The sequence below is a fragment of the Canis lupus genome, chromosome X (assembly GCF_011100685.1).
Source record: "Canis lupus familiaris isolate Mischka breed German Shepherd chromosome X, alternate assembly UU_Cfam_GSD_1.0, whole genome shotgun sequence".
Taxonomy (NCBI): domain Eukaryota; kingdom Metazoa; phylum Chordata; class Mammalia; order Carnivora; family Canidae; genus Canis; species Canis lupus.
Genome location: NC_049260.1, coordinates 59,979,739 through 60,003,912, shown reverse-complemented (window position 1 = coordinate 60,003,912; position 24,174 = coordinate 59,979,739). Strand labels below are relative to the sequence as shown.

Here is a 24,174-nt window from a genome sequence, read left to right as displayed (position 1 = left end):
AATTCAATGATTCATCACTTAACACCCAGTACTCATCACAAAAAGTGTTCTCCTTAATACCCATAACCCATTTAGCCCATCCCACATCCACCTACCTCCATAAACCCTCAGTTTGTTCTCTATCCTTAAAAGTCTCTTCTGGCTGGAAGGGAGATGGGTGAGGGGATGGGCATTAAGGGCACTTAATGTAATGAGTACTAAGTATTATATGCAACTGATGAATCACTAAATTCTATTCCTGAAACTAAACACACTATATGTTAACTAAATTGAATTTAAATTTAAAAAACTTTTTAAAAAGAGTCATTTACAGCTTGTTTCCCTCTCCTTTTTTTCTTTTCCCCCTTCCCATATGTTCATCTGTTCTCTTTCTTAAATTCCGCATACGAGTGAGATCATATGGTATTTGTCTTTCTCTGACTGGCTTATTTCACTTAGCATAATACATTCTAGCTCCATCCGTGACATTAAGAATGACAAGATTTTATTCTATTTTATGGCTGAGGAATATTCCATTTATTTATATATATACCACACCTTCTATAGCAGTTTGTATTCCCATCAACAGTGCAAGAGGGTTCCTGTGCTCCACATCCTTACCAACACGTATTGTTTCTTTTATTGTTAATTTTAGCTGTCCTGACCAGTGTAAGATGGTATTTCATCATGGTTTTGATTTGTATTTCCCTGATGAGTGATATTGAGTATCTTTTCATGTGTCTGTTAGTCATCTGTATGTCCGTTTTGGCAAAGTATCTATTCATGTCTTCTGCCCATTTCTTACCTAGATTATTTGTTTTTTTACATGTTGATTTTGATAAGTTTTTTGTAAATTTTACGTACTAACCCTTTATCAGATTTGTTGTTTACAAATATCTTCTCTTGTTCCATAGGCTGCCTTTTAGTTTTGATTGTTTCATTTTCTGTGCAGAAGCTTTTTATCTTGATGAAGTCCCAGGAATTCATTTTTGCATTTGTTTCCCTTGCCTGTGGTGACATTTCTAGTAAGAAGTTGCTATGGCTGGGATCCCTGGGTGGCGCAGTGGTTTGGCGCCTGCCTTTGGCCCAGGGCGCGATCCTGGAGACACAGGATCGAATCCCATGTCGGGCTCCCGGTGCATGGAGCCTGCTTCTCCCTCTGCCTGTGTCTCTGCCTCTCTCCTTCTCTCTCTGTGTGACTATCATAAATAAATAAAAAAATTAAAAAAAAAAAAAAAGAAGTTGCTATGGCTGAGGTCAAAGAGGTTTCTGCCTATATTCTCCTCTATCACTTCTTTAATTTTGCCTTTCTCTCCTTTCCTAGTTCATGAGTGTACAAACAAGTGAAAGTATGAATTTTCTAATGTTGTCTTGACCTGTATCTACACTTGAAGGATTTGTGTTGAGGCTCCATATACTCATAGTGCAGCCTAACTGGGTATCTAGGAACTCCACTCCAAAGCTGGGAACAGATACCTGAATATTTGAAATATTATATATCTAAAGACAAAGCAGTGTAAATAGCTCTAAATATTTGTAATTTGAGAGTCATATAGCAGAGCAATCACTGTGAAGAAAAGAAAGATATGGAAGCCAGCTAGGTGAGTGACCCTGAATTCAAACAAACGTGGCTGGTTGTAGGCCTACACCTGAAATAATTTGGTGATTTCTTAATAAACATCTCTTTTCAAGAGAATAGGGGGCAGAAAACGTATGTGGAAAAATAATAGCTGAAAACTTCCTTACTCTAGGGAGTGAAACATATCCAGATCCAGGACACACAGAAAACTCCCATCAAAATCAACAAAAGCAGACAAACATCAAGACATACTGTAATTAACTTTGTATAATATAGTGATAAAAATATTTTAAAAACAGCAAGAGAAAAGAAACCCTTAACTTACAAGGGAAAACCCATAAAGCCAGCTGGAGATTTCTCAAAAGAAATTTGACAAGCCAGAAGAGAGTGACATGATATATTCAATGTGCTGAATGGAAAAATATGCAACCATGAATACTTTATCCAGCAAAGCTGTCATTCAGAATAGAAGGAGAGTTTCCCAGACAAACGAAAAATAAAGGGAGTTTGTTTCCACTAAACTAGCCCTGCAAGAACTATTAAAGGGGACTCTTTGAATGGGAAAGGAAGACCAAAAGTGACAAAGTCCAGAAAGGAACAGAAAATCTCCAGAAACAATGACAAAACAACTAACACAATGGCACTAAATTCATGTCTATCAATAATCATTCTGAATGTAAATGGACTAAATGCTCCAATCAGAAGACCTAGGATGTCAGAATGAATTAACAAAAAAACAAACAAAACCATCAATATCCATCTATACGCTGCCTACAGGAGACTCACTTTAGACCTACAGACACCTGCATATTGAAAGTGAGGTGATAAAGAAATATTTATCTTGCAAACAGATGTCAAAAGAAAGTTGGGAGTAGCCATACTTATATCAGACAAATTAGATTTTAACCAAAGACTGTAACAAGAGGTGAAGAAGGGCACTATATCATAATAAAGGGGTCTATCCAACAAGGAAATATAACGATTGTAAATATTTCTGCTCCTCAACTTGGGAAAACCCAAATATATAATAGAATTAATAACAAATATACAGGAATCCATTGATAATAATACAGTAATAGTAGGTGACATTAAACCCCACTTACATCAGTGGACAGATCATCTAACAGAAAATCAAAAAGGAGACAATGGCTTTGAATGACACACTGGACCAGACGGACTTAACAGATATATTCAGAACATTTCATCCTAACGCAATAGAACACACTTTCTTTTCAAGTGCACATGGAACATTCTCCAGAAAAGATCACATACTAGGTCACAAACCAGGCCTCAGGAAGTACAGAAAGATTGAGATCATACCATGTGTATTTTCTGACAACAATGCTATGAAACTTGATGTCAGCCACAAGAAAAAATTTGGAAAGACCAAATACATGGAGGTTAAAGAAGATGCTACTGAAGAGTGAATGAATTAACCAGGAAATTAAAGAAGAAATAATGGAATACATGGAAGAAAATGAAAATGAAAATATTACAGTCCAAAACCTTTTGGATGGAGCAAAAACAGTCCTAAGATGCAAGTATATAGCAATATAGGCCTACCTCAAGTGGCAAGCAAATTTTCAAAAACACAACTTAACCTTACACCTAAAGGAACTAGAGAAAAAAGAACATGAAGCCTAAAGCCAAGAAAAGAAGGCAAATAATAAAGATTAGAGCAAATAAATGAAATAGAAACCGAAAAAATCCACTAGAAGAGATCACTGAAACTAGGAGCTGGTTCTTTGAAAAAATTAATAAAATTGATAAACCCATAGCCAGACTTAACAAAAAGCAAAAAGAAAGGACCCAAATAAATAAATTCACTAATGAGAGAGGGGAGATCACAACAAAGACCACAGAAATACAAAGAAGGTAGTATTATGAAAAATTGTATACCAACAAATTGGACAACTGTAAGAAATGGATAAATTCTTAGAAACTTATAAATTTCCAAAACTGAAACAAGAGCAAATAGAAAATTTAAACAGATTGATAACTTGCAATGAAATTGAAGTAGTGATCAAAAAATGCCCAACAAACAGAAGCCCTTGGTCAGATGGCTTCCCAAGGGAATTCTACCAAACATACAGAAGAGTTCATACCTAATCCTCTCAGACTATTCCAAATACAGAAAAGGAAGGAAAAATTCCCAATTCATTTTATGAGGCCAGCATTACCTTGACAGCAAAACCAGATAAAGAGTCCCCTAAAAAAGAGAACTGTAGGCTAATATTAAAGATGGACATAGATGCAAAATTCTCAATAAAATTCTAGCAAACTAAATTCAACAATACATTTTCAAAAATTTTTCACAGTGATCAAGTGGGACTTATTACTGGGTTGCAAGGGTGGATCAGCATTCACAGATCAATCAACACAATATACTACATTAATGAAAGAAAGGATAAGAACCATACAGTTATTTCAGTAGATGAAGAAAAAGGATTTGGCATCATACAGATCCATTCATGATAAAAAACCTCAACAGTATAAGTTTAGAGGGAACATACCTCATTATCATAAAGGCCATACATAAAAAACCCCACAGGTAATATCATGCCCTATGGGGGAAAACTGATTGCTTTTCCTCTGTGGTCAGAAGCAAGATAAGGATGTCCATTCTCACAACAGTTATTTAACATAGGACTAGAAATCCTGTCCACAGCAGTCAGACAACAAAATGAAAGAAAAGGCATCCACACTGGCAAGGAAGAAGTAAAACTTTCACTATTTGCAGATTACATGATACTCTAAATAGAAAACTCAAAGGCTCAACCAAAAAGCTGCTGGAACCGATACATGAATTCAATAACATGGCAGGATACAAAGTCAATGTAGAGGAATCTGTTGGATTTCTATACACCAATAATGAAGCAGCATAGACAGAAATTAAGAAATCAGTCTCATTTATAATTTTACCCGAAGTCAAGATAGGTAGGAATAAACTCAACCAAGAAGGTGAAATACCTGTACTCTGAAAAGTATAAAACACTGATGAAGGAAGTTGAAGAGGACACAAAGAAACAAAAAGACATTCCATGCTCATGGATTGAAAGAACAAACATTTTCACAACGTCTATACCACCTAAAGCAATCTACAAATATAATGCTATCCCTATCAAACTACCCAGAGCAGTTTTCACAGAGCTATAACAAACAATCCTAAAATTTGCTTGGAACCACCAAATACCCCACATATCCAAAGCAACCTTGAAAAGAAACAAAAGCTGGAGGCATCACAATTTCTGTCTTCAAGTTGTATCATAAAGCTGTATTAATCAAAATAGTATGGTTTAGTGCAAAAATACATAGATTAACGGAACAGAATAAAAAACCTAAAAGCGAGCCTTCAACTCTATGGACAATCTTTGACAAAGCAGGAAAGGATATCTAAAGGGAAAAACAGTGTTTCTTCAACAAATGGTGTTAATTGTGAAAACTGGACAGCAACATGCAAAAGAATGCAATTGGACCGCTTTATTACATTTTCCACAAATAGAAATACAAAATGGATTAAAGACCTAACTGTGAGATTTGAAACCATAAAAATCCTAGAAGAGAACACATTCAGTAATGTCTCAGACATTGGGTATAGCAAGCTGTTTCTAGATATATGTCTCTTGAGGCAAGGGAAATAAAAGCAAAAATAAACTATTGGAACATCATCAAAATAGCTTCTGCACAGTGAAGGAAACAGTCAACTAAAAGGCAACCTTCAGAATGAGAGAAGATATTTGCAAATTACATATCTCAGAAAGCGTTTGTTTCCAGAATATATAAAGAACCTCTAAAACTCAACACTCAAAAAGTGAACAGTCCAATTAAAAATGCGCAGCAGATGTGAATAGACATTTTTCCAAAGAAGACATATATATGGCCAACAGAGACATGAAAAGATGCTCATCATTGATCATCAGGGAAATACAAATCAAAATGACAGATATCACCACGCTTGTCAGAATGGCTATGATCAATACAAGAAACAATAGGAGCTGGTGAAGGTATAGAAAAAAGGAACACTTGGGCACCATTGGTGGGAATGCAAACTGGTACAGTCACTCTAGAAAACAATATGTAGACTGATCAGAAAGTTAAAAATAGAACTACCCTATGATCCCATAATTGCACTATTGGATATTTAACCAATAAAATACAAAAAAAAATTTAAAGGGATATATGTATCTCTATGTGTATAGGAGCAATTATCAACAATAGCCAAATTATGGAACAAGTCCTCATATCCATCTGTAGACAGATAAAGAAGAGATGATACACACACACACACACACATACTATGGAGTATTAATCACTCAACCATCAAAAAGAATGAAATTTTGACTTTTGAAACGACATGGACTAGAGAGTATTATGCTAAGCAAAGTAAGTCAGTCTAAGAATAATAAATATTATGATTTCACTTATATGGTAGAATTTAAGAAACAAATTGTACCAGTAAAGGGACAAAAAGAAAGAGAGATACAAACTAAGAAACAGACTCATAACTATAGAGAACAAAGTGATGGTTACCAGAGGGGAGATGGGTGGGGGAATAGGTTAAATAGGTGATGGAGATTGAGGAGTGCACTTGTTATTAGCATAGGATGTTGTATGAAAGTGTTGAATCACTATACTGTACACCTGAAATTGATACTACACTGTATGTTAAATAACTGGAATTAAAATAAAAACTTTAAAAAATATACAACATTTCTCTCTTCATTACCTCATTGGAATAGGTAGATAACAGCCTAACTCCAAACCTTGGCTTACTTCTCTTAGAAATCAGGGGGATAGTAAAAATCAAACTACCAAATTTTCCTCCTTGTTCTTCTCTGCTGTTGTCCCATAGAGACAGTTTATTATTAGTGTTATTTTTCCAATTGGTTTTGAAGAGTATTTTTCTAAGAATTGTAAAGGAATGGTTCTAGTTTAATAAGAAGCCCTCTGTTATCTCCTTCTCTGCTCTCCCTGTCTGACTTTTCATTTAAATTTCTCCTTAGTCATCTCAGAATTGGAAATAAATAGCTTAAGATTTATGTGTTCCTGCAGATGGTTTTCTTAAAATATTCTTGTTGAAATTTTTTTGGTAACTTAGAAAGAGAGGGAGAGTAGCCTAACCAATATATCTCACCCTGTACTATAAATGGGTTAAATAAAAGTATGCTGAGGTCTTCATCTCTTCATCACTTAGAAGTGCAAGTGGGGTCTAAGGCAGCTGGGTCATCTCCAGAAATGAGTAGCCTCTTCCATTTCCTCCTGGTATGTTATATAAGCATTACCATGTATGTCATAATGTGAAAATGTTTGGAAAGAATTGGGGTAGAGATCAGTTGGCTATGTGTTATGAACTTAAAAGCAGATAGGGAAGGCTGTGGGTTCCAAATGACAAATTTTGACTACCTGTCTGAGGTCTTTGTTTCATTTTAGGTGTGTGCAGTCAAATAGAGATCATTCATATATAGGTGTATTTTATGTTTTCTTCAGCTGTGTACATTCATAGCTTATCAGAAATATTTTCCAGAACAAATGATAAAAATCTATTTTGGGGATGCCTGGGTGGCTCAGCAGTTAAACATCTGCCTTCGGTTCAGAGCGTGATCCTGGAATCCAGGATCGAGTCCCACATCGGGCTCCCTGCATGGAGCCTGCTTCTTCCTCTGCTTATGTCTCTGCCTTCTCTCTCTCTCTCTCTCTCTCTCTCTCTCTCTCTCTCTCTCTCATGAGTAAATAAATAAAATCTTTTTTAAAAATTTTATTTTTGTTTTTTAGATCTAGATGAACTCCAAGTAGGGCTGAGAAGATCATAGTATATGGACATATATAGCTGGTATTCTGTAACTTTTTAAAAACATAATTACTTTCTTATAGGAACTGTAAGAAAACCCAAATAGAAAGTATTTAAGGGCCAAACTGTTTTATTTGAAATTTGAAATAGATATTAAATAAGTAGACGGCTATAATTGAGCTATAATAATATTCTCACTGCATATTTCATTTTTACTTCTAAGAGTTGCTATTTAACTCTTTTTATAGTAGCTTTCTAAATGTTTACAGAAACAACATCTTGAATAAGTCTTTTTTTAAAAAATTATTTAACTTATTTATACATGAGAGACACAGAGAGGCAGAGACCTAGGCAGAGGGAGAAGCAGGCTTCCTGCAGGTAGCCCAATGCAGGACTCCCATCCCAGGACCCTGGGATCATGACCTGAGCCAAAGGCAGACGCTCAACCACTGAGCCACCCAGTTGCCCCTTGAATAACTCTTTTAAGTTAATTTTATATTATCCTCATTTCTGTGTTTTGGTATTTTATTTAGGACAGTTTTTAAATTAAGAAATGAGTATAAAAACTACTTCAATTATTCAATTTATAGCAATCAATTGTACTACTAGGTATTTATACCCCAAAGACACAAATGTAGTGATCTGAAGGTGCACCTACACCCCAGTGTTTATAGCAGCAATGTCCACGATAGCCAAACTATGGAAAGAGACCAGGTGTCCATAGACAGATGAATGGATAAAGATGTGGGGTGTGTGTGTGTGTGTGTGTGTGTGTGTGTGTGTGTGTATAATGAAATACTAGTCAGCCATCAAAAAATGAACTCTTGCCATTTGCAATGATGCGGATGGAACTAGAGGGTATTATGCTAAGTGAAATAAGTCAATGAAAGAATTATATATTCTCACTCATATGTGTAATTTAAAAAACAAAACATCATAGGGGAAGGGGGGAGAAAAATAAAACAAGATGAAATCAGGGAGACAAACCATAAGAGGCTCTTAATCATAGGAAACAAACAGGGTTGCTGGAGGAAAGGGGAGTGGGGGATGGGGGAATTAGGTGATGGACGTTAAACGGGGCATGTGATATAATGAGCACTGGATGTTATAAAGGACTGATAAATTATAAACTCTACTTCTGAAACTAATGAAATATGCTATATATCAATTAATTGAATTTAAATTAAATAAAAACCAAAGTATTCAATTATTATTTTGCCATTTTTAGATTAAGCCTTATTGATGAGCGTTCACGCTTTAAAATGTATATAATTCATTATATGGATATAAACTTTTGTGACAGAGTCCTATATTATGTAGGACCATAGTATTGGCACTAATATACCACATTTATTCATTCAACAAATATTTATTTGAATGTTTAATATAGTCTAGGCACTGCTATAGAACCTTGAGTGATCTCTGTCAACAAACTGCACTCATGGAGCTTAACATTCTACTAGTACTATATAGATACATAATACTTTCATGATATTGCTACTTTTTTCATAAAACTGTAGTGTATCTTGTTGCAAACATGCTAGTTAAATATATATTTAGAAAAATATGCTTTAAGAAATTAGGGATAAAGTTGTTGCTTTTTATTTGTATTTCTTTTGTGTCTTTTAAGAATTTTGTGATACCCACAGTGGATATTAAGGGGGGTAGTTCTGATTAATTTATGGTGTCTTATCATGTACATAAGAACAAAGTTATAACAGAAGTAATAGTTAATCCATGTGGATGTTGAAATAAGAATATTCAAGATGAAATACCTGTTTTTAAGTTTTAATTACATATTCAGGATATTTATTAACTGGAGTAGCCCTTATTTTTCTGGATCAGTTTTTATTTTTTTTTTAGACATTACTGTAAAGTAATGTGATTATATCCAATAGGATCAAAATTGGAATGGAATGTTTTACACAGAAGTTATTGCCTATCCTAAGCTTTGAGATTTCTTACCAACTGCCCATTTTTACTAACTTTCTGCTAGCATGTTTTGTTTTTTTTTTTCTGCTAGCATGTTTTTATGGCTAACATTTTCACTTTAGTTAAATTACTTTAGTAAATTTGGGTAACCATTACAGAAGTTATGTGCAGTCTGTAGAACTGCAGAATTTTCTAAAGGCATTTGTTATTTGCAAGTTTTAGAAATTTAGTTAACATTTGCTTGATAAGCTGTTTGTCAGTGCTCCCCAAGACCACCGTCAGGTTCAGTGATTCCTAAGACTTAGCATATAGTTATATTCAGGTCTACAATTTATTACAATGAAAGGGTACAAAACAAAGTCAGCAGAGGGAAAAGCAGATGGGGCAGAGTCCAGAAGAAACCAGGCATAACTTTCTAAGAGTCTTCTCTCAGTGGAGTCACCCAAGATGTACTAATTTCTCCAGAAATAAGTTATGATATGACTTATGATATCTTATCATATGAATGATATCATAAGTTATGAATATGAATGTTATGATATGTACTAATTTCTCCAGAAATAAGTTATGATATGTGAAGTGTCATCTACCACAGAAGCTCATTAGGGACCAAATATGTTTCTTATGTGTTTTAAACACACTGCCTGATTTTTACCAAGTCTCAGAATTCAAGAAGAAAGAAAAAACAGGTGTTCAGAACACTTGTTTGCACGTTGTACAAACAATCTGGGCACAGTGAGCCATTCTTATCAGGGAAACTTTTAAAGTAGGAGCTATGTACCATTCAAGTGCCCAGCCCATAGCCTAGGGCCAGCCTTGCAAAGGAGGCTTTTCCAGATGAAATTTCAGTTGGTTTGTGAAGGATAGTGAAGCATAAAATGTTTGCCAGGCAAAGAAAAGAAGAAAATAATATAAGACATACAAGGAAAGGTATGGATTCTTGCAAATATGTGACATGTTTAGTGAGTAATGAACTCTTTATAAGTAATGGAAATCGCCAGGACCCAGGCACTGGTAATTTAAATAGTAATTTCAAGAAGATAGGCTATGGAAGCCTTAGGGATGTGCTAGTCTTAGAAACTAGTACCTTTAGTTTTCACCTACTCAGGGATAGGATACAAGGCCTTGAGCCCTTTATAAGGTGGAGAGTTCTTCAAACCCAGATTAAAGCTGAATCTCTTCAGTCTGAATCTAAGGCTGAACCTCTGTATACCCTTCAAAGGATAAATAGTCCATTGAAGAATAGGATAGAAAAAAATTTTCCCATCAGTTCAGGGAGATGACAAGGAAGCATATCTGTTTCACCCTAGTCTCTGGGTTGAGAAAAATAGTTTTCTTGGATTCATAATCATGGGCTTACATAGCTTATGATTTGAATTGACATTACTTAGTCTAAAAATCTCAAGCTGATGGGTTGCCTGGGTGGCTCAGTTGGTTGAATCACCAGCTCTTAATTTCAGCTCAGGTCATGATCTCAGGGGTGCAGGATTGAGCCCATGTCAGGCTCGTCCCTTAGAAGGGAGTCTGCTGAAGATTCTCTGTCTCCCTCTCCTTTTGTCCCTCTCCCCCCATACTTGCACATGTGCATGCTCATGCTCACTCTCTCTCTCTAAAACAAATAAATCTTAAAAAAAATAAAATCTCAAGCTGAAATACCTCAGAAATAATGTTGAGTTGTTGATCCCCTGGAGCACCTGGCATAAACAGATGTAGAATAAGTGTAGAGATGTATGACCTCTACCCAGGATTCTCACATATTACAGCTATACTGAAAGTGAAATGAAAAATTAAAATGAGAGAATACCTAAGAAAACAATGAACTAAGAAAAGTTAACAACAAAATATATTAGCAGTCAGCCTGTCAAAAGTTAATACATGAAATGAACAACATATTTAGATTCTAAAGGGCCTCAGGTAATAGGAATATTTGATAAAGACTACAATTAGAATTATGTTTAAAGTAATAATTTTAAGAAATAAAAAATAAAAATAAAAAATTTTATGCCAGAAAATTTAAAACTTAGATGAAGGGATCCCTGGGTGGCGCAGCGGTTTGGCGCCTGCCTTTGGCCCAGGGCGCGATCCTGGAGACCCGGGATCGAATCCCACGTCAGGCTCCCGGTGCATGGAGCCTGCTTCTCCCTCTGCCTGTGTCTCTGCCTCTCTCTCTCTCTCTCTGTGTGTGACTATCATAAATAAATTAAAAAATAAAATAAAAAATAAAACTTAGATGAAGCAGGCAATATTCTAGAAAAATATAACAAAATTGAGTATTCATTTGATAGTAGCCATAAATTAGAAATTATCTAAATATCTATGAGACTAGTGAGGAGATGTTTATAGTGCCTATGAGATGAGCTAATAAATGATGGTATATTCATGCAGTGGAATTCTACATAGCAGTTAGAATAATTGAATAAGTCTCACTTTGAGTGAAAAAATGAAAAACTACGTTTAGTGAAAAAGTAAGTCATAGAAGAATACAAACAGTTTGTACTTTTACATGTACTGTGAAAACGTGAAAGATAATGTACGGTTTAGGGATACATGTGTAGTGAAAATATAAAAACATACACAGAAATAATAAATACATAATTTGGGATTTTATTTATTTTGATATATAATACATTTTATTCTGTTCTTTTACATATTTTTAGTATATTTGACAGACCATATTATAGTAGTTCCAGGTGTACAACCACTTATTTGACAAATTTGTACATTATGCTATATTCACCACAATTGTGGTTACCATCTGTCTTGCTACATTGCTATTACAATATCATTGACTTTTATTGACACTATCATCTGCCTTTTATTTCCATGACTTAGTTTGTTCTCTGTATTTATAGGTTTGATTCTGCCTTTTGTTTGTTTATTCATTTGTGTTGCTTTGTTCTGTTTTTAGATTCCTAGGACTTATTCCATAAAGGGAGGATTATATTTCTCTCCCCTTTACCCATTTTGCCCAACCCCACTCCCTCTCCTCTGGCATCCCTCAGTTTTTTCTCTTTGTTTATAGGTCTGATCCTGCTTTTTGTTTATTCATTTTTTAAAATTACATTTGCGAGTAGAATCATGGTATTTGTCTTTCTCAGTCTCACTTATTTCACATACCTTAATACCCTCAAAATCAAGAGAGTATTAGAATTTAGGATTTTAGAGACCTCTCAGAAAGAAGGTAGGGAAAGAAGAGAATGAGATTGGGTATGGTCATATAATAGGTGCCAACTGCATCGGAAATAGATTTAGCAAGTGGTAAGATATAATGAAGATGGGATATGGGAATATGGCTGTTCATTATATTCTATATACTTTTGTGAAAATGTACGATATATATAACAAAAATATGCAAAAATTTAAAATGCTTTAAAAAGCAATTGAGGAACGGTACAAAAACACATAAACCTTGTGTTCCCAATTTTGAATTGAATTGTTTATGTTTAGATACTTAATAAATTATTTTGTTTTACTTTCTTCTTACATCTTTTATAATCAAAGTTTGTAGGGGAAAATAACAAAATGATTTAACATGATATGGTCATTCTGGGATCAATCCCTTTTTGTTTTCCAGAATTCTGTTAGGACCGTGAAATATTTCCTGCTCCTAAGATTGTTTTTCTCTTGATCTCTCTCTCAGTCTGTTTTCTTCCCTCCCTCTTCTCCTCCCTACCTCTATCTGTCTCTCTTTGGTTCTTTTTCTCTCCTAGTCCCTGTCTTTGTGGGTTTATATTGGGAGTTATACTCTCTCAGTGCCTGGAATGGGAGGGGGGGCTTTGTCTCTTTAGGGTCTCTGATTTTCTAGCCCCCCCCTACTCCCAGGCACTGTTTCTCATAGTTGTACTTTCTCAGAGTCTTTTGCTTACTCTCTCACTTGATTTGCCTGCCCCCCTTCAGTGTTTTTCTTCCTTTGCATTCTTTTGTGCCTGTTTGTATGTCCCACTCCCTGTCTCTTTCTCTCCCTCTCCTAGGGTGGGTTTGTCCCTTCTACTCCACTCCCCACTTTTTGTGTTTTCCTCATAGTAAAGCTCTCTCTTTCCTGGGGTGGTATTTTTTTCTCTTTTTGCAAGAAGGTGCCCTCCTTCTCCCTCATCCTCCTTTTCTGTCTTCTTCCTTCCCTCCTCCTCCCTTCTCTTTCCTCCCCACCTCTCCCCACCCCCTCCTATCTCTCTTGGTCTCTTTCTTAATCCTTCTCAGGATCTATGAGTTTCTTTCCTTATTTGTCTACTTATTTATATTTCATTTATTTTATTTAGGTAAAGCTACTTCCTCTTCTAATCCAAGCAGTCCAGCTCCAGACTGGTACAAAGATTTTGTTACAGATGCTGATGCTGAGATTTTAGAACATTCTGGAAAAATGGTACTTCTCTTTGAAATTCTTCGAATGGCAGAAGAAATTGGGGATAAAGTGTAAGTTTCTCCTATTTTTATTATATAAATGAGCCTTTTTATAAACTTTCTATTATGTAAACAGTTTATTTGAAGAAATTTGTTTTGTTTTCTCCCTTTCTAAAGATGTAATTTATTTAGTAGTGTATTAATAGACAACTACTTTCCTTCTAAGCCACTAGTTCTGAGTACATATTCTGGTTATTTCTTCAGTGCTGTTTTCCATTTCTGGCTATTGCCCCTTGAACTTATTTCTTTGAGCCAAGCCTCTAGTGAATATCTATATTTCACTATCTTTAAAATTATTTTTCAGTCCATGCAGTGTGGTTCCTACTTTATTGAGATTTTTTCCCCTAAGTCATTTAGTTACCTTTTAAACCCCAAATCTAGTGGATACCTCTCAACTTTATTTCACCTCTTTGATTATTCTCTTTCATTTCTCCTTTGTTTTTGTTCTTGTTTGTTTTACTTAAAGCATTTGAGTCCCCATTCACTTCCCTGCATTCCTGCGCTCCAATCTCATTGTTCAAATTATTATTCAAAAAACATACTTTTAAAATTTTGAACCAGACTTACTGTTTAGGTTGTTATAAGGTCTCAACGCGATCATAAAATATTTTTAAAATGTATCTGTGATTCTTTTAATAACAATTTAACATAAGGCTTAAAATAAACCTTTTATCTTAAATTTCAAACTAAAGAAACTAATCTTTAACTTTATTGGGAAGAGATAGACCCACTATTAATATTTCTATACCATCTTTTAATATACCTTTACTGTTAACACATTCTAATATACTTGTATGTCTTTTCACTGGATAGTGAATTATTTGAAGACAGACTGTTTTATTATTTTTTATTAACCACTATACCTTGCATTTAGTAAGTACTCACTAAAATTGGTTTTTGTTGTATATTGCCTCTTTATTTATACAGAAACAAGTGGTTCAATAAGGGATGATGTTGGCCTGGAATGGAGTGGTAGTATTGGAGGTAAAGGTTATATTTTGAAATAGAAGCAATAGGATTTGGTACATTAATGTAGGGCAATAAGAATGAGAGAGTAGTTAAATATGATTTCCAGACTAAGTGGCTGGTAGATTATGGTGTTGCTTACTAAAATGGAGAACAATAGTAAAGAACTAAGTTTATTAAAGTTAATAAAAAAAATTCTGCTCTGGCCATGTTTGAGAGGCGTATTAGATATCTGTGAGAGATGTAAGTAGAAAGTGGGTATTTGAATTCAGAGTTCCTAAAAGTTCAGGAGAGATTATTGCTGTGACATGCTCATGCTTTTTTCTGCTACCAACTTCTATAGTTTAAAATTAATATTTGGGGGGTACTGTACAAGAATTCTAAGAGTGTGGAAGAGATTTTAGTGGTCTTTTAATTTCCTAACCACTATAAGAATCTCCTGTACCATGTTCATCATAGCTGTTCTAACCTCTCCTGTGGTAGAACATTTGCCATTTTAGAAGGTATAGTTGAATACTTCAAATTTTTAGAAATTATATCCCTATATTTAGTTTGTACTTTATCCCTATATCTGTTTCCCTTGGTTTGGTTAAAAATTGAACATATCTGCTGCCTGTTTTTATACTCTTAGAGTGAAGTTTTAAAGTTATAAGCCCAACCAATAGACATTATCAGTGTCAAGGCTATAAAACTATGCATTTCCGTAACTGTGATTACCACTATTTTTTATTTGTCCATCATTTCCTTATGGAAATCTTCACACATAAAAATAGCAGAAAAAAATTTATAGTGAATACCCATATACCTGTCACCTAGAATCTATACTATATTCTATATTTTAGTGTACTTTCTTTATTACATAAAAGTTTATCTATGCATCTTATTTTCCTGATGCCTTTTAGTGTAGGTTGCAGACATCAGTACTACTGTTTCAATTGTCTCCTCTTCGAAAACGGTGGGCTTATCTGTCTTGTCACTTTTAGCTTCCTCTTCTGAGTTAATTGATCTTTTCTTTATATGGCATAATTTCAGGCCTGACCATATGGTCTTGAACATACTTGAATTTTTTAGCACCCATCTTAAAATACAGTCACAGTAAACAAAAATACTTCAGCTGAGTTTTGATTAACACAGAGTTATAGTGAAGCTCGTTTTTCTTTATTGTGGACTCTATACTTCCATTCATGGAATCCAATAGAGAGGTTCTCCAATACCTAAATAACACTGGTGGCTCATATTAAACTTATGGCCAACTGAGACTCATTTTTTTTAAAGAAAAACTGCTGTCAAATCAGATTCCTCTATTCTCTATTTGTGTAGTGGATCTTTTGACCCAAGTGAAAACTTGGTATTTCATAGGACAAGAGATAAGTGAATTTTTGTGATTTTTAACCAGTGGTGTGTTGATAAATGTTTGACAACTGACTCTTCAAAAAATGATAACAATAGAGAATGCAAAGAAGTAAGAAAAGCTGATATCTATGATAAAATACTCTTACCATGAACCAATTTTAAGCTACCAACAGTGGTGGGAAAAAATGCTAACAATGACTTTCTTGTTTTAAGCAAGTTACAGCTAACTCCAGTACACTACTGGTTTCAGTCCAGCTCTTCTGACTTGTTTTCCATGATTTAAACATGAAATTTTTATTGAATTTTAATTTCCAGATTTTTGATATGTATGAATTTGATTTGTAGTGCTTCTGTATTTTCATATGGGCCATTAATAAAATAGATAAAGCCAGAATAGTTTGTATAAGTATGAAAATTATTACCAATCAGGGCAGTAGTTTATGTTATCTGCAACTACAAAAGTTAAGAGATAACCATTAGTATGTTGCCACTTAGTCCTAATAACACCTATTTCATAATGAGATTTTTCTGAACTCAGTTCCAGGTTCCCAGAACCAGCCTTAATGTGGACTCAAGTCAGCCCTTTTCCAGAATAGTAGCCCAGATTCCAGATTAATTTCAGTTAAATAAATAATTAGTATTTCTCAGAAATTAAGTTTCCCAGTTATAAGAACTGCCAAAAACTTAATTTGTCGTTCATTAGGAATTGATTCAATAAAGTTTTTGATTCTAGGAAAAATAATCAGTCGACTGAGGGATCAAGACTGTTGGTCGTTTACACTGAGTACTAGGAATACATTCATTTCCTTACCAGTATTCTGGGAGTACCAACTGGGAGACAGTAGACCCCTGTTGTGCAGAGTTTAGGAAGTCATACAATAGCCAATTCACATGTTGTTAACTCCAATAGCTGTTTCATAACTGGAGTTGTTCTTTTTAGTTCTACTAAATCTGAAGACCTCTAGCAATGAGTGTTGAAGGATCTTCTGGAGTCATAAAAGCATATCTTTCCTATAGTACAGCTTTCAAAATCAAATAAAACCAAACAATATGCTCGAACAGGTGTCTAGTTCCTTGTATACTGACCTACTTTGCATATATAAGGGAGAGAACAAACCCTCCTTTATCCTTTATTCTCTTCCTAGACTTTTTCCATTTCCTGTATATAATTATGTCCACTTCTCACCAGTGGAATAGATGAGAGCAGTGGTTTTCAAACTATTTCTCAGAACCCATGAAAATTGGTGAAAAGAGGAGGCTAGAGCAGAGGCTGAGGAGCCAGTGACGCTTTTACCTTCTTCTTCCACCAAGGCCTAAAGCACCTTGCTTGCTTGCTTGCTTGCTTGCTTGCTTTAAAAAGATTTATTTATTTGAGAAAGAGCATCAGTTGGGGGTGGGTAGGAGGTGGGGTTGAGGGAGATAGAATCTCAAACAACCTCCCAGCTGAGCATGGAGCCTGCTGTGGGGCTCAATCTGTTAACCTTGAGATCATAACCTGAGCCAAAGTCAGAGTCAGACATTTAACCAACTGAACCACCCAGGCACTCCTACTTAATAATAATAAATTAAAGTCTTGATTTACATTCCAGTTAGTTAACATACAGTGTAAGGTTAGTTTCGGGTTAAACGGATGATGGAGATTAAAGGATGCACTTGTGATGAGCACCAGATGTTGTATGGAAGTGTTAAATCACCATATTGTACACCTGAAATTATTTATTATATTTTGATACCACATAAGACTTCATGTGAACAAATAATTTCATGGCTAAAAATAGGGGTTAGAAAATACTGGGATAGAGAATCAGGAATCTGCAGACATATTTGAGATGGAGCAACAAAGAGTTTTTAGACTGTGTACAAGTCTAAAATTACTTGAATACTTTTATTAGGAAGACTTTTTTCTTGTATTCTCTAAATAGTTTCTTTTGTATACTACAAATTTTTAATTTTGATGAAATCCATTTTATCAGCTTTTTTTTCCCATAGATCATACTTTTGGTGTTAGGTCTAAGAATTGTCTAATCCCAAGTTACTAGGATTTTCTTCCTTGTGTTTTTCTAAACATTCAACGGTTTTACATTTTAACATTAGATTTATACTCCATTTTGAATTTTTTTGTATAAAGTGTGAAGTATAGGGCAAAATTCTTTTTTTTTTTGCATATGGATGTTGAATTTTGCCAAGACCATTGTTGAAAAGATTATCCTTTTTCCACTGAATTGCCTTTACTTCTGCAAAACACTATTTAGTTAACTATATAGTGTGGCTCTATATTTGGATTCTATATTCTGTTCCATTGATTAGCGCTTGTCCCTTAATCAGCACTACACCATTCTGATTACTCTATCTTTGTAAGTGTTGAAAACATGTAGTTATTAGGCCTCCAACTTTTTCTCTTTCAAAGTTGTTTTGGCTACTCTGTGCGCTCGTCATTCTTTAGAATCAGCTTGTTAATTTCTCAAAATTCCTACTGTGGTTTTGATTAGAATTGTGTCGAATTTATAGGTTAATTTGGGAAGAAGTGATATCTTTACTTTATGAACCTTCTAATCCATGAACACTAATCCATTTTTTTAGCCTTGTTTTCAGCCAGTCTCTCATATCTCTGGACTTGATTGAAGATTTTCTTGAATTGGCCAGTAGGGAAAAGACAGAAGATAAAGATAAACCTCTTATATATAAAGGTGAGTTACATACAAGCTTTTCTATATCATAATTTTGAAACCTTCATTTAAACATATTATACAATCATTTTAACAATAAAAGAAAAAATAATCTCTAGACACACAACTTTTACATACACATTTTTTCCCTGCACATTCTTCTTGTCCTTATCTATATAAATATGGTCATTATTATTGCAATTCTAACATGAAATAAGATTTTTTGTTCTTATAAAGAGTTTTATTGACATAATTCAGATATCATTCAGTTCATCCATTTTAAGTGAACAATTCAGTGGCTTTTAATCTTTTCATAGAGTTGTGCAACTTAAAAAAAAAGAGTTGTGCAACTATCACCATAATTATCAACTGTTTTAATCACCACCAAAGAAACCCTGTACTCTTTAGCTATTACCCTCCTACCCCTGCCTTCCACTTCTTTAAATCTTAAACAGTCACTAATCAATATACTTTCTGTTTCTACAGATTGACCTATTCTGGAATTTTCATAGTAATAGATTCATACAATATGTGGTCTTTGTGACTGGCTTCTTTCACGTAGTATGTTTTCAGGGTTCTTCCATGTGGTAGCATGTGTCAGTACTTCATTTATTAGGCCATAAAGATCTAATAATCCATTGTATGGATAATACCCACATTTTGATTGTACATTTATTCATTCATAGATATAGGGTTGTTTTCACCTTTTAACTATTGTGAATAGTGCTGTGATAAATATTTGTATGGAGGTTTTTATTTGAGCATCCATTTTCACTTCTTTTGGATATATTACTTAGGAATGGAATTATTGGGTCATATGGTAATTTTAACTTCTTGAGGAACCACCAAACTGTTTTCTACTGGCTGCACTATTTACATTTCCACAGGCAGTGTATAAGGGTTCCAGTTTCTCCACATCTTCACCAATACTTAGCTTCTGTTTTGTTTTATACCTCAGAGGTATTGTGGGCTTGGTAAAGGCCATGCAATAATGTGAATACTTAAATAAAGGGAGTCAAATTGCATATAAAAGTTATGTTTACGTTATGCTGTAGCCTGTTAAATGTGCAGTAGGATTATATCTTTTAAAATGTGCATACCTTAAGTAAAAAATACTTTATTGCTAAAAGTTGCCAACCATCATCTGAATTTTTCAGCAAGTTAGAATTTTTTGCTAGTGGAGAATTTTATTTATTTATTCATGAGAGATGCAGAGACATAGGTAGAGGGAGAAGCAGGCTACTATCAGGGAGCCTAATGTGGGACTCAATCCCTGAACCACAGCATCATGCCCTGAATCAAAAGCAGGGCTCAACCACTGAGCCATCCAGGCATCCTATCTGATCAGGGTTTTGATAGGGACTACATTGAACTTGTATTTCATTTTAGGAAATATTACCATCTTAATATTAAGTCTTCTGATCCATAAACATAGGATGTTTTAGCATTTGTTTAGATCTTTAATTTTCTTTCACCAGTATTTTGTAGTTTCTAGTGTATACATATTACATGTCATGTGTTAAATTTATTCTTACTTATTTTATTCTTTTTGGTGGTATTGGTTTTTTTAAGATTTTATTTATTTATTCATGAGAGACACAGAAAGAGGCAAAGACAGGCAGAGGGAGAAGCAGGCTCCCTGCAAGGAGCCCAGTGCAGGACTATCCCAGAACCCTGGGACCATGACCTGAGCCAAAGGCAGATGCTCAACCACTGAGCCACCCAGGTGCCCCATTTTTTGTGGTATTTTAAGTGGAATTTCTGTAATTATATTTTTGGATTGTTCCTTGCAAATGTTTAGAAAAATTGAGGTTGGTATATTAACTAATTTATTAATTCTAACAGTTTTTAAGTCAATATTTAAAGGATTTTTCCATATACAGGATTGTATTATTTGCAACTAGAGATAATTTTCTTTTTCCTTTCCAATGTGGATTACTTTTATTTCTTTCTCTTACCCAATTTCCCTAGTTAGAACCTCTAGTACAGTGTTGAAGTGACAAGAGCAAACATCCTTTTCTTGTTCTTAATCTTGTGGGGAAAGTATCTGATCTTTCACCATTAGTATGATGTTAGTTGTGGTTTTTTTCGTAATGCTGTTTATCAAATTGAGGAAGTCCCCTTCTATTTCCAGCGTTTTAATTGTTTTTTTTTTTAAATCATGAATGGTGTGGGATATTGTCAAATGATTTCTCTGCATCTATTGAGATGATCATTTGGGTTTTTACAATTCTGTTTATCTGGTGTGCATTACTTTGAATTGCAGATGTTAAACCAACCTTGCATACCTGGGATAAATCCCACTTGGTCATGATGTATAATTCTCTTTATATGTTGCTGGATTCTGTTCACCAGTATTTTGTTGAGGATTTGTGTATCCTTATTCATAAGACATAACTAGTTTTCAGTTTTGTTTTCTTTTAATATCTTTGTCTGGTTTTGATATGAGGCTAATACTGGCTTTGTTTAATGAGGTGGGAAGTATTCCTTTCCCTATTTTTTGATAGAGTTTGGGAATAATTGTTATGAGTTCTTTAAATGTTTGCCAGAATTCAGCAATGAAGCCATCTGGACCTGGGTTTCTCTTAGGGGTAGTTATCATCATCATCAACAACATTATTAGAAAATATATCGAAACATAAAATTTATTAATATTTTGTCAGTGAAAAAGCAACCTATAGAATAGGAGAAAACATTTGCAAATCATGTCTTGTAAGGAGTTAATATTCAGAATATATAAAAACTACTGTAATTTAACAACAAACAGATAATCCTTTTCAAAAAAAATGGGCAAAAGATTCAAATAGACTTTTCTCTAAAGATAATATACAAATGACCTACAAGCACATGAAAATATGCCCAACATCATTAATCATGAGAGAAATGCAAATCAAAACCACAATGAAATACAACCTCATACCTATTAGAATGGCTACTGTCAAAAAAAAAAAAAAAACGAAAAAACCCAGTAAATAAGAGGTTGGTGATGATGTGGAGAATTTGGAATATTTGTGCACGACTGACAGGAATGTAAAATGGTAACAGCCACTGTGGAAAACAGTATGGCAGTCCTCAAAAAATTAAAACTAGAATAAATATGATCCAACAATACTACTTCTGGGGATATACCCAAAAGACTTGAAAGCGTGGTCTCAAAAGAGAGATTTGTACAGCCATATTCATAGCCACATTATTCATGATAATGAAAAGGTAGAAACAAACCAAGTGTGTATTGGATACACATTATTCACAATAATGAAAAGGTAGAAACAATCCAAGTGTGGATGACTAGATAAACAAAATGTGGCATATACACACAATGGAACATTTTTCAGCTCTTGAAGGAAATCTTGTCACATGCTACAACCCTGAAGACATTATATTAAGCGAAATAAGCCAGCACAAAAAAGATGAATACTGTATAATTCTATTTACTTCAAATATCTAGTCAGACTCAAAGAGACAGAAAGTAGTAATGGTACTTACTGTGGGGAAAGAGTGAATGGGGAGTTGTTGTTTAGTGGGTATAGAGTTTTAGTTTGCATAATGAAATAGTTCTGGAGATCCATTAACACACCTGTGAACTATACACTTAAAATGGTTAAGATGGTAATTTTATGGTATGTGTGTGGGTTTTTTTTTTTTTTCCACAGCATGAGATGTTATATAAGCCAAGTGCTAGCAGAGATTGGGTACTGAGTTTTGTTTGTTTTGTACCAAATCTTTCTGCTTTGTCTGTCTTTTGTTAAAAATGCTAATTTTAAAAAACTGGTAAGAAATAATGGGACAAGAAATTTAAAACTCTGTAATGATTTACTTACTAAGACAGATTTCTATCTAAAATCAATGGACATTAAATTAAAAAAATTATGAGTATCTACCAGCTATTATGCCAATGACTAGGAAACACAGTTTTAGTCCCTTTCTTGAGGAGTTAATAGTCTAATGGTGAATACAGATACTAAAGACAAAAAAAATTGAATGCCCAGGAAATTGAGGGGAAAGTATTTCTGTGATTGATTGATTTAAAAGATTTTATTTATTTATTCATGAGAGAGAGAGAGAGAGAGAGGGAGAGAAAGAGAGAGGCAGACACAGGCAGAGGGAGAAGCAGGCTCCATGCAGGGAGCCCAAGGTGGGACTCATCCCGGGTCTCCAGGATCACACTCAGGGCTGCAGGCGGCGCTAAACCGCTGCACCACCAGGGCTGCCCTATTTCTGTGATTTAAAAAGGGGTTGTTCTAATCCTCTGCCTCGAAATATTTCAGACAGTTCCTTAGTATGCCTTAACCATATTTTTCCAAATCAGTCTATTAATAGGAAAAAAGCCAAATTGGGAGGGGAGAGATAGGAAGAGAAAAAAGTTTTTACCATTTTGAGCACTTTTAAGTGTATAATTATATGGCATTAAGTACACCCATAGTACTGTGGAACCGTCACCACCATTTTAAAATTTTACTTTTGCCGAGGAGCAAATCCATGAAGCTCCTTATGTTGTCATAACCAGAAGTTCCTCTCCCTGCAAATTAAATTTTGATTTTTTTCACTGATCATTTCATAAACATTTTGATGTCACTACATATATGATGTTATGTATATTACTTTCAGCTCTACAACAGTCTGTCCAGTAAAATTGTAATTTACTTAACTATTTCTCCATTATATTATATCAAGATTATTATATTGAATTTTTCACTATTAATAGGTAGTCTACTGTAGGAACCTGATGATAGTAGATTTTTAAAATTTTCTTTGGGTTAAATATCCATGTAAAATTAGAGACTTTAAGGTATACTATTTTTCTATTTGAGAATAATACAGTATATGTTATGAATACTATTTATGGTACTCATATTTCTTTATCTAAATATTAAAGTTGAGGGACGCCTGGCTGGCTCAGTTGGAAGAGCATGCAACTTTTGATCTCGAGATTGTGAGTTCGATGCCCATGTTTTTTTTTTTTAATTTATTTTTTATTGGTGTTCAATTTACTAACATACAGAATAACCCCAGTGCCCGTCACCCATTCACTCCCACCCCCCGCCCTCCTCACCTTCTACCACCCCTAGTTCGTTTCCGAGAGTTAGCAGTCTTTACGTTCTGTCTCCCTTTCTGATATTTCCCACACATTTTTTCTCCCTTCCCTTATGTTCCCTTTCACTATTATTTATATTCCCCAAATGAATGAGAACATATAATGTTTGTCCTTCTCTGACTGACTTACTTCACTCAGCATAATACCCTCCAGTTCCATCCACGTTGAAGCAAATGGTGGGTATTTGTCATTTCTAATAGCTGAGTAATATTTCATTGTATACATAAACCACATCTTCTTTATCCATTTATCTTTCGTTGGACACCGAGGCTCCTTCCACAGTTTGGCTATCGTGGCCATTGCTGCTATAAACATCGGGGTGCAGGTGTCCCGGCGTTTCATTGCATTTGTATCTTTGGGGTAAAACCCCAACAGTGCAACTGCTGGGTCGTAGGGCAGGTCTATTTTTAACTCTTTG

General features: G+C 34.6%; 1 protein-coding gene across 6 annotated transcripts in view; it reads left to right on the top strand.

Annotated features, from left to right (window-relative positions):
- Positions 1-24,174, top strand: part of ATRX (ATRX chromatin remodeler) — a 332,654-nt gene that overhangs the window by 245,904 nt on the left and 62,576 nt on the right. For all 6 annotated transcript variants that reach the window (XM_038587761.1, XM_038587760.1, XM_038587757.1 and 3 more), the window contains 2 exons: positions 13,535-13,688; positions 18,576-18,682. In XM_038587761.1, coding sequence (XP_038443689.1) covers positions 13,535-13,688; positions 18,576-18,682 — 261 coding nt within the window. The remainder of the gene's footprint in view (positions 1-13,534; positions 13,689-18,575; positions 18,683-24,174) is intronic.